The 12,400-nt window shown below is 37.7% G+C and overlaps 1 protein-coding gene across 5 annotated transcripts in view; it reads left to right on the top strand.

Annotated features, from left to right (window-relative positions):
* LOC113076351 (breast cancer anti-estrogen resistance protein 3-like) overlaps positions 1-12,400 on the top strand; it is a 74,193-nt gene that overhangs the window by 56,482 nt on the left and 5,311 nt on the right. For all 5 annotated transcript variants that reach the window (XM_026248991.1, XM_026248992.1, XM_026248993.1 and 2 more), the window contains 2 exons: positions 6,457-6,585; positions 9,962-10,401. In XM_026248991.1, coding sequence (XP_026104776.1) covers positions 6,457-6,585; positions 9,962-10,401 — 569 coding nt within the window. The remainder of the gene's footprint in view (positions 1-6,456; positions 6,586-9,961; positions 10,402-12,400) is intronic.

Raw genomic sequence — 12,400 nt, 5'->3', positions numbered from 1 at the left:
AGTTAAAAATGTTAATATTTAAATATAAAGGTTAAAATACTACAAATAAATAGATCTGTAGCACAGAAAGATTGATTTAAAAAGCAGAGAAATTTAGATTTTTTTTCCCCCAAAAGAAAAATTTAGTGAAAAAGAACAGATTAATAGAGAGGTGCCGTAAAAAGCAGATCCTTGTGTAGTTTTATCGTTGCAGTCTTTGGTCTGGGCTCATTAGATACATGGCTTTGTTTCACTATAGTAAGTGAAGGCGTCAGACAAATGCTCACTTACAAGTGTGTGTGTGTGTGTGTGTGTGTGTGTGTATGCGTTCCCATTAAGTTGTAATTGTTTAGCTGCACATCCACCTCCTTGTTGTCTTCAAAACCAGAGTTTGTGAAATTTGTAAACCGTATGTGTAGTTTTGATCCCTCATCTTATGTGTCGTGATAAAGACAGAGAGCTGTTCAGGTCGGGTTGAGTGAATTTATGGGGCGATATAAAATTGGTTGTCCGGCGTGAGGCTGTTACAGTTTTATATGGAGCCGATGTGGGAATGAATCCACCAGCAAGTTGGTCGTACAACTATTCAAACTGAATGGATTATTAATAGCAAGAATATTCAGAGGCTTGCATTACACAAAGTCTACCGGGGGTTTTGGCCAACAGGATGAAATGCGTTCATATTTCTGAGTTTATTGAGCGGACTGAAGTATTTCTGTGAGTCTCCACAGGTGTGGCTAATCGGTTCGTTCCTTCTGATGATCTACGGTGCATCAAAGCCTAGAACACAAAGTGAAGCATATTAGAAAACTTCAAAATTCATTCAACATTCTTGCTTTTAATCAGAGTATCCCTTTAGTTCAAACAGCAAAGCATGGCGCTAGCAATGCCAAGGTCATGGGTTCAATTCCCAGGGAGTGCACACACTGGAAAGAAGTATAGCTTGAATGCAATGCAAGTTGCTTCGGATAAATGCATAAATGCAAATCACACCAACACTGATGACAGATTCCTGGCTTGTTTATCAGAAACCGTCTATATTTTCGAATTCTAAGGCTGAATTGGCCAGAAATAGCAGCATGTTTGTTATTTCTCACGTCTGGCCAGCCAACTCATCGGATCCTTACTCTCAGGGTTTGAACGTCTGTTGAAAACATTCGGGTCTGGTCCACATTTTTGGGCTTGTTTCTAAAAATAGCACTAGGTAGTCATGGAGACCTCCGGTCTTTGATGGTGTTAGGGGTCAATTGGCGTTAGAGGGACAGAGAGGGCAGTGTTGGTGCTTCTTGTATGGATTCTTTCTTCTGAGAGGAAGTTTCTGTCGGAACAGTTTCAGTCATAGAAGGCTTCAACTGCAAGTGAGCAACTTTTAAGTAAATGTCTCAGTGATGGAAACAGCTTGAGGGCTTTACTTTGGTCAGTTTGAGGGGCAGCTGGGGGAAGGAGGGTGATATGCACTGTACAGTACAGCTGAGAATGTCTTCCACTCTGTAGAGGCTTGAAACCCGAAGTGTGACAAGCCTGCCTTAAATAAACATGGTTACTCGTTTAGTAGAGATTTATATTAACACCTCTCAGACATGGAATCTAATGCATGGTGAATAAATTATACTTCTGGGCTGGATCTTCGGTGTTTTTGGGACTAAAACATTATTGCATATGTTTTTGTTGTTGTTGTTGTTTTTTAGTGTTTTTTAAGATGCTGTCAAGTTAAAAGCAGGATTCATTCTTGGTTCCGTCTAGCGGTCTTTGAATGCGAGAATGGATCTTGTGTTAAAGTCCGGATGTTGTGTGATAGTCTGGATCTTATGTGTGATGACTTAAACAATTCATTGAAATTAACTGAAATAAATAATGTCCCCTTTTCTCAAACACTTTCTACATGCATACACAATCTGGACATGCAGCAGAGGTTCCGACACACACTGACAGTGTAACACAGTGGAAGTATCATGGCTATGGCAGATATAAAAGCTCAGCAGAGCGGTTGGACAGCAGGAGGTCTGTCTGATTGACAGGATGCTGGAGAGCTGCTGACACAGCCTGTCACAGTCTCTCAGTGAACACCAAAAGTTTCACCTCCTGTCTTTTGATAAAAAAAAATATGCTTTTGGATCAGGAAAAAAAAAAAACAATGATTCCGGAAAACACTTCATGTGTTCAGCAACTGGCTAAGGAAAACTAAGATTCCTTCTCAATCCACACAATGTATCATAAAATTTAGAGTAAGAATGGAGGGAAAAGTCAATATATCAAAGTATTCACATTATATGAAAAAAATGACATTTATAAAAATACAAACAAATTTAGAAAAAAAAGTTAATGCTGATTCTAATCACTAAATTGGAACATAAATCTTTCATGAGCATCTGTCACATCCCCAGACTCAGATGGTCTGTTTCTTTTCGCTGAGATTTGTCCTGCCCTGTCCAGGAATACATGACTATGACAGACACCCCAGGGACCATCTAGATGGACATTGATGGGTCTGGTGTCCCAGGAGGGCTGATGGGACACTCTGATGGCCCTCTTTGTTTACTCTGATTCAGGAAGGGTGTGACCCAACACCAAACAGCAGACCAGGTCATTTGTCCTGCACATAAGAGGCTGCTAATGACCCGTTGAAGCCCTTGGGAATCTCAACCTACAAGGTTGAGACAGGGGGTCTCCATCCTTCAAGCCCCCACAGGAAGCAGCAGGAAATAACACGATTTTTACATTTTATATTTGTTTATGTAAGTGATGCTTATCCATGCAAAGCCGCCACCACAGTGTGACTACGGTTGCTAAGATGTTTTGATTGGCTGCTTGTTTCTTTGATGTTCTGGAATCTAGGTATGACTAAGACACCTCTTTTACTAAGGTCAAGTAAGCCGCCATATTTTTTTCCCTCATTTATTATCAGCCAGCTATTGAAAGTCAGATCGCTTAGTTAGCGCTCAACAAGCTGCAACATTAAATTATTACTCATGTCTGTACTACAAATGGTGTTCAAATCTCCAAGTACAAGTACTGTATGACTAACAATCTACATGTTCTGTCGGATCAGTTGTCTTGCTGGTTTCCATCACGACAACGAATAAATCAATCTCATACAAACTTGTGTACATGATCTCCATCTTCAGTTGTGCTCATAATCTGCATAATTTCCCTAAATGAACCCTAATTCAATTCATCCAATTTCTTCATTATAATTTGCATTCCAAATGCATGCTACTATTTAAAAATAATCAGCCCCTCAGATGTGTGAAGATAAAAATGGCAATATATAAATGGCTACAACTAAAAGTAGATGTGATTGATTTGATGTGCAAATATGTATACACATAGGTCACATTATTCATCATGGTCCAGTCGAGCTGCTTGAGCTTTGGCTATTTTTAAACATTTATAGGCTCGGTGCACCTCTAAATGGATCCACGATGTCATAGCGCAGAATGAATGCAACGGCCGTGCCAGATAAGCAGTAATAAAACCTAAAATGTGAAAAGCAGGTTCAAAAAATATGTGCATTCAGCACAAACAGAATAAAGTCCCATGCTCACGTTTGTACTAAAAGTTCTATTTTGGTTGGTTAATTTAGTCACTGTATTGAGTAATACAGTTGCAGACATTAGGCACAAACAAGTGCTTTGGGATGATTTTCCCAGCCAGGGTAAAAGTATGTGTCGTCTGGTTACTGTAATTTGTGGCTTGCGGGGTTTGGCTTGGCTCGCTGGTGTCTAGATGGAGAGAGTGTGACGCCCGTCCCTCACTACAATACCAGAGGCATCAGTGTATTTCAGTCCTCACTGTGGCCTGGCTTTGTCAGTCTCTATACATAGTAAGGTTCTTAGAAGTTTCTCCATATAAAGGGAAAAACTGTCTGTTGCGTGGCATGACTTGAATAAATTCAGTTTAATAAGCCCAGAATAGCTTTTATAGCTGCTTTCAAAGAAATGCACCACTCTTTAATTCAGCGGGTTTGTTACAGCCTTTCAAGTAATCATAATACCTGACCATCTCAAAAGTGCCCTCCAGGCTGAGTCCTCTGAAAACATTTTGTGCCTATAAAGCTGTTGAATGATCAGTGACAGAGAGGTGACATGAGGATAAATTGGCTAGGATTATCCACTAGCTGCTCAAAAAGGAAAGACTCTTCAATATGTGTGTATGCGCATGTGTTGCTTTCCAAACACAAATCCGTTACTCAGAGGTTATGGCAAAATTGATCTCTCTCCCATCAATCAACTGTTTGTTATCCACTTAGGGTAAAATGTTTTTTTTTTTTTTAGTTTATTTGAATAGGGACAAGTGTGTCACATAAACACGTTACATACTACAACATTTTAGCGGAAGCTAATTCTCAATGTCCGCCCCTAGTGCTTCTATAAAGCAATATTACTGTAGATGTCATCTGAGTAAAGCAAAGTGTTTAAAACCCTCATAAAATAAATAAATAAAATATACTTTTGTAACAATTTTAAATAATGTATGAATTTCTTTACAGAGTGCAGTGTTATTTTTAGAGCATTTTAAGTATTTTGCTTAAAAACACCCATAAAACATTTTAAAATTATTCATAAATAAATAAATACTATGTACTAATTGGTTCACATAACCGAAAAATCAACCATGCATATCAAATATTAAGTGTAAAATCTTCACTTAAGAGAGAGAGAGAGAGTTTTTACATAATTAAAATGACATTTTCACAAGCTACACAGATTCTTAGTGTACTTAGGATGGATTTACACAATAATGGTGCTTTGAGTAAATCTTATTTATAGATTTAAAATATTATAAACATTGACCATTAATACAAGAGTCCTTAGTAGTCTATAGACACCAGGTTCAAGTTTCTATTAGACAAAACATTGTGTTGATGACATCACTTGTTCTGAGTACTGATGTCACTGTACTCCACACCATGGCTCTCAGCCATACTCGGATGTCTTGGCAGGTTTTAAAAAACCCAAAGTGCCTGATCATCAAGACATAAAAGCCATTTCAATCTGCAAAGATACAGCAACACACTAAAATGGGACTTGTTAATAAAAATACAGCATCGCTGGCACTGTGGCTGCTTAGGTCAAACAGTGACATATGAATTGGAAATTCCACTATTGAGCATGCACATACAGACAGTCACTCATCAATTCCAATTACCTTTGCCCTTACATCAGTTTTATTTGACATGTTACTCAATAGACCTGCTGGGAATGTTCCCCTCATGCAGATTTAGCTGGGGTTATGGTGCAGTGCCGTGCTTGAGTACCCACTGTGCACAACTAGCAGCTAGCACAAAGGTACCACTTTATGTCTCTGAGGTTGGGTACCATACATAGCTGGCATTCCAAGCACTTAACCAAAAAGAAGGCAACACACAAATATGCTTGAAATCCCTAAAATATGGAACAGCCTCTTTTTTTTGCCCTGGTTTTAACACAAGCACAGCAGGCAATCCATCCTTTCGTGTTCGATAGAGCAATAAACCATAGTAAAGTCATAGTAATCTTAGCATGTTTAAAGAGTGCTGTTAGTGCTTAAACCCTTTTAAAAAAAAACAGCCTCATAGAAATATAAATAATAATCACAATACCAAATTATTTAGTCAAATACTGGTTTAGGTTTGAGAAGGACAGGTTGAAAGGTTTGGCATCATTGAGATTTTTTTTAAATGTTTTTGAAAAGTCTTATGCTCACTAAGGATACATTTAATTGATAAAAAAAACATATTTAGTTAATTATTAATTTACATTTAAAATAATGGATTTAAGCAGGGTTGTTGCTGATGGTGAAAACAGTTGTGCTGCTTAATATTTTGGAGAAGTTTCTTTTTTGTACTAAATTATTAATAATTTTTTTTCCAGATTCTTTGATGAACAGAAAGTTCCAAAGACCAGCATTTATTTAAAGTCGACAAAAAACATGAAAGTATAAAGTGCTTTTGTTTTTTGAAAATCTATTTCACTGACAATCGCCTTACATGAGTTATGTTAGTGAGGCACTGAAAGCAAGCCTATGAATGAAACATAAGTCGGGAAAGATAACATACTTTGCTTTATCTTACAAATTAGATTTAGGGTATTAGTCCAAAATAATCAAAGCTCATGTTTCATAGAAACTGACTGAGTGTATTTTTAAGCAGTTTATTGAAAAGAAAGGTTCTAAAACTCCTCAGTTGTGAAATCCACATGATGATTCAGAGCAGTGGGGCGTGTGTGCAGGTAAAGGTAAGGCATGCCCTGTGGCTCATGGAGGCGGAGACAGACAGGAAGGAGGAGGGACTTGTGTCACAGCAAACAGATCAGCACAGGAAGCACGGGATCCATCAGCCAGTCAGATACTGAGTCACAGGGCAAAAAGAAGGGAGGGGAATAGAAAAAGAGAGGAGACTAATAAAAGACTGATACACATACGTAAATTACAGGGACTAACATATTATCTAGGGCCACCATGGCTCTTACATACTCTTCTGTGCCCATCTATGTGCAGTTTTCAAGGGACAAGTACATCATGGATGGACCACCAGAGAAGCTTCGGAGAGAACTAGAAGAAGAACTGAAACTGAGCAGTGAGGAACCACGGAGCCATGCCTGGTATCATGGAGCAATCCCTAGACAGGTACAACTTTCCTGGGCATGTAAAGAGGGAAAGGGGTGGGTGATCATTATGAGATGATGTTTGGATCATAGAGGCTTTCTGTGGTGAAAAGCTGTTTCCCTGATTAAATATATATATATATATATATATATATATGTGTGTGTGTGTGTGTGTGTGTGTGTGTGTGTGTGTGTAGAGTTACTACGTGTCAGCAGGATTGTTGAAAAACTAAATCTGGCAGACAGTAGAGAGGTTTCTCCTGTCAAATCATAGCTGTTCTCTCCTTAAGTGACAACGAATTCATGCCTGCATCTAGCATAAACACTCACCTGATTTGTAAAAAAAAAGAACGAATTAAAGATATGTGGACATATATACATACATATATACATATATATATATACACATATATATATATATATATATATATATATATATATATATATATATACATACATACATACATATATATATATATATATATATATATATATATATAATGTCCTTACGGTAAACTTGTTAAATTTACAAAAAGTACCATGGAAGAATCATGATAGAGTGATGTTGGAGATCAATATCACGGTTCTCTGATACCACATGCATGCTATGTTATGCTATGTTAAAGTGCATATTGATGATTAGATGGTAGAAAAAAAAAAAAAAAAAAAAAATATATAATATATATATATAAAAGAAATCAAAAAACCAAGGGCTATGGTTTATTTTAAGGGATCATATGATGCAATTTCCAATTTTACAAGCTGTTCATGCATAGATAAGATCCCTGCTGCACTAAAGTTGCAAAGACTAAAGTCTCAAACCCAAATAGATATTCTTTATAAAATTTGAGACTCGTCCACACCCTCCAAAAATGTCTTGTTTAAACACGCCCCCACATGTCTATGTCACAACCCAAATATTCAGAAGTGCGCTGTGCATTTCTGAACCAGTAGCCTACAATGCATTTGTGCTCAAAGGCTGTTTCTATAAAGTGGGGCAGTTCCAACTTTGCAAGGACAGTCTGGCACTTCTGCCTCACAGCCTGTAAGTACATTTTCATATTTAAAGAATTTGCCAATGATGATTCAAACGCGAGTTTTGAGCAGTGGAGAGTAGCGTTTGTTGGTTCTCTGATCACAAATGCAGACATGGTTTTATGTTAACACAGTGTGATTTGCAACACAACACGTAAAAATATAGTCACTATAAATAAGTCATTATAATCAGTAATTATGTCCCTGGTGGATGCAACAAATGCCTCATTTGTAATGGGTTTTATTGGTTTTGTTTTGTTGCGCCAGGACACAACATCACAGTATGGTAATGAACGTAACATTCCCGTCACACACTTGAGGTATTCAGCCAATCACAAAGCAATAGATAGCTGGCCAATCAGCATACACCTCACATTTCAGAACAATGAACTTTGTAAAAATCGATGCGTTTCAGAAGGCGGGACATAGATGAGAAACAATAATATACTGTATGAGGAAAATAATGTGTTTTTATTTTTTTTTTTAGCTTAAATCGCATAAACACATTGCATTACATCAAATACACAACATAAGGTTCTTTTTAGCAATGCCTTATGACCCTTTTTAAGAGCCTATTTAATGGTTGATCAGCACTTGCTTTACAAGGTAAACTGGTTTACAAATGCCAGACCTGTCCAGAACAAGAAAAGCCACTTTCACACCCAGACTTGATCCATGAGCAATGGAAGAAAAAAAAACATTTCACTAAAACGAAACACTAAATGTGGAGTCTGGACTGAATGCGAGAATGTAGTAATCTCCGCATGACTTCGAATATTCTGGGTGGTTCATTAACACCAAGCTTTATTTAAAAACAGCGATCAACAGTTTCTCATCATGACAAACACCACAGTGCTGACAGCTACAGATCAGCTCTTATAAAAACTATGTACCCTGGCTCCTCTTTACCATGCAAGAAATGTCCCTGAAACTGACAACTCATCCATCAACAATTGTAGCAGAGCAAGAGTGGTTAATATAGTGTTGAAGCATGACTGCTATTTGACCCGAGATGTATTTATTTAAAGGCATCATATGATCAGAGCTGCCAGCATCCAGAGTCAGCCTACTGCTTACACCACAAATATACCAGTCACAATGGAACAAACTTATTCACACATCTCATGAATGACCTTAGAATAAAGTTCATCGGGTTCATGATTGAGAAAAACTCCTACAACTAACACAATGGATAAAAAAGGTACCCTTTTAAATGAATCATTTTTGTGAGGATTCTCTACAATTACATTGTATTATCCATCAGCACTGTTTTGAGGAATCAGCAGGGAGTCTGATGATTCTTTAGAGTAACTACACATCCTGTGATTATCACAAACCCCTGACAGCATGCGTGCTGCACTGCAGCTTGTGTTTACCCATGAGTCTTTCAGCTGGACGAGTCTGACCTGCTCGGCTTAAGTTAATCGAACAAACTACAGACAAGAGAAGAGGAAAGACAAGCATTTATCGAGTTGACATGCATCTCTTTATGACCAGTGGTGTGAAATGGCCTGTGCTTGATTTCAAAATTGTTTCCTGTAAATTCCCGTCTGTCTTTTGTCACTGTGGAAAAACTACGAAAGGATGCATATTTAGACAAACACAATGCATTGCTGTTACGATCCGAGCATTGCTGTATAGTGAGCTTTTTAGCTGCTGTTATATACCATAAGAAAAGCCAGAGAATATCGGTTTAGCACAAAGTAATGAAAACAGTCATAAACACTGAGATTCTAATCACTTAATGACTCTTTTCCTGGTGCCACTGCCGCCCCACTGCTCCAAACACACTTTAACAGATTTATTCATGTTTGATCTTTTCATGAGCACCTAGTGAGAATATGAAAAAATGACACATAAGCATACTTTAATAAAATCTTCTCATATGAAATAAAAAACTAAAGAGATAATGACATATTCAAAACAAAGAAGGAAATATATATTAAAATATACAGACTTCCCCCCCCCCATTATTCTAGACTGATTTTTCTGACCTCCAGAATGATTTACATACTGACACATTAATATTCTGAACAGCTTCCAGAAAACTCAGTTTGGAGAGGTAGTCCGTCATTCTAAACTGGTTGAATGCACAAAAGAAAGTAAGATCTAGGTCATGCCATGACTCACTGTCATAAAAGTAGTTCTGTATTGTTTGCTGAGGATGTGAACATAATCTGATTTGACAGAATATCATTAATACAAAGCCATACTGGCTTCAAAATGTTTCCTTCAGTTTCTGAGCTTGTTTGAACTCCTGCACGAACACCACAACTTAATGTGCATGTGCACTAATATCTAAGCCAAGATCCAACATGCAATAACCTTGAAACTAAAATTGTGTGTGTATGTTTGAATTTAAGGTGGCTGAAAACCTGGTTCAGAGAGATGGAGACTTTCTGATCCGAGACTCCCTGTCCAGCCCGGGAAACTACGTTCTGACCTGCCAGTGGAAGAACACCCATCGACACTTCAAAATCAACAAACGCGTGGTAGCCATGAACGAGGCCTACTCGCGTGTTCAGTACCTGTTTGAGAAGGAGGGGTTTGACAGCGTCCCTGCGTTGGTGCGATACTACGTAGGCAACCGTGAGCCGGTATCTGAGGTTGTCGGAGCAATTATCTTTCAGCCAATCAACAGAGGTCTGCCTCTGAGATGTCTGGAGGAGAAATACGGAGTTGGATCTATACGTGTAGAGGCGGGATACTCTGAGAGAAAGAGCCTGACTTCCAAACGGTTGAGTCTGAATATAATGAACGGACACACCCAGGATCACACCATCAGCCATGGGAACCTCCTCAGGTGAGAGAAAGACTATCCTAAAGCACTTGACACTATTATGTATTGCCACACTTTACTGCCAAGAAGAAATATTCTGGAATTCTTTAAATCATATATTTGAGAAAATAAGAGAGATTCATTATTTTACCCATTAAAGGACTGATTGTTATTTAATATTCTAGTTCTTAAGCGGATTGTATATTATGGCTTTTTCAGGATCTGTATTTAGCCTTTTTTTCATGTAATTTGTAATGCTTGTAATTTAGCTGTCACCCAAAAAAAGAGAGGCCAATAATTCATTCCTTTCATATTTTCAACACTTGGCTAGACAGTAAATCACAGAGATGCAGCTCACGTGATTCAACCTTTTTGAGCTACTTCAAGTAAAAGGAAATGTATCTGTGGTTTGACAGTCCCATCCTGAACTCTGAAATAGAAAAGAAGCATTAAAACTGAAAATACTAGTAATACCATTGAATTAAATTGGCATTATATAATTGGGGTCTACTTTGAAAAGTGACAAGTCATGAATATACATATTAACCTAAAACCTTTACAATAAAACTTATATAATTTTGTCAATACTTGTTGGGTCTTGTAGTGCAGTTCAGAATCTCTCCACTGCAATCTCTTGGAAATCCTTGACTAATAAGGACCCCGAGAGGAAGTAAATAAGGCACTTTTCAAGCTTGTAAATTAAGAAAATAGCCGGCTTTACTTTTTAATATTAATTAATTAAATTTGTATTTATGTGGAACTATTTACATGTTAATTTATTCAGTCCTACGATGTGGCAGCTCAAAGTTAATATATAGAAATCAGCATCAGTAAACATAAAATAAGTGTAAGTTCTACTTATATGTGAAGATTCAACACATGAGAGTCTAATTTTTCAAAACAATGTGTCAAAATAGCTTATTAACTTGGCAGTTTAAAAATGTTTAAAGAGCCAGTAAGATGAAAATTCTAAGCTTCATATCACTGTTTATAAGTCCTGTACATTAGGTTTAAATCCATCCAAGGTTAAAAAACATTGTCATTTTGTCAAAATATCATTTTAAAATTACCTCAATTCTCAGAGATCCCCAAATGGTTCGCGTGAAGCTGTTCAAAAGATTCAGTTTCCTTAAACCCCACCTTTCGGTAGCATACTGTGTTCTGATTGGTCAACTAACATAAGCAGTTTGGATTGGTTGTTCCGCACACACCTCCACGGTAAACTATGTGTTAGCATCTGTTTGGGGTGAATTATGTCTTATTCCTCTCATCGCGAAGCAAACAGTAAAATAAAAAACTTGAACAGTCTCGCTGCTTTTTCTTCTGTGTGGGTGTATTTAAGCTGCGAGCTTCAGTTTGAATCTGAATAGCGCGTTCAGCGCGGGGGCGTGGACACATTAGATATGATGAAGGTAGACATGAAAAACAGACATCGCGTTGTTTTTATATGGATTACTTTATTACAGAATATCTGTTTTCGGCAGCACTTGTTTAAAGTAGACATGTCAAGCTTTCTATAGATATCTCTCTCATGTCTCTTCGTTGAGTATTTACGGAGTTACACTTCATTTTAATGACGTTTTTGTAAATGAAGATCAGCGCAGACAAAGGCTGCAGACAGCACACATACTGATAAGACGCTCGGGAGAAAACAAACACATAACTTCATAATCATACTTCGCGTTGTGTTTCGGAGATGCTCGTTGGTCCAAATAAAGTTGGTAATGAACCCTCTTTTATGGCCAAACGCTTTGAAAATCCCGCTGTACTCACCGAGATTAGAAAAGCAGTCATCAGTGAAAAAGGGATTTGTTGTACTGCTCTGGTATTGTGGTGAAAATGAATTTTAGCCATTGGTTCTTCTGATCTTCATTCTTTGGCAGTGAAAATAAAACAAACTTGCCTTTACAATTAAAAACACACCGTCTCCTCGACATGATGCTATCACACCTCTATCTGTGTGTGGGGGGGTGGGGCAGGGCAGAGTTTTGTTTCTCCCAAGACGGTAGGCGGAGATTATTAT

Source organism: Carassius auratus, unplaced genomic scaffold, assembly GCF_003368295.1.
Source record: "Carassius auratus strain Wakin unplaced genomic scaffold, ASM336829v1 scaf_tig00020109, whole genome shotgun sequence".
Taxonomy (NCBI): Eukaryota; Metazoa; Chordata; class Actinopteri; order Cypriniformes; family Cyprinidae; genus Carassius; species Carassius auratus.
This window is presented reverse-complemented; position numbering and strand designations above follow the sequence as displayed.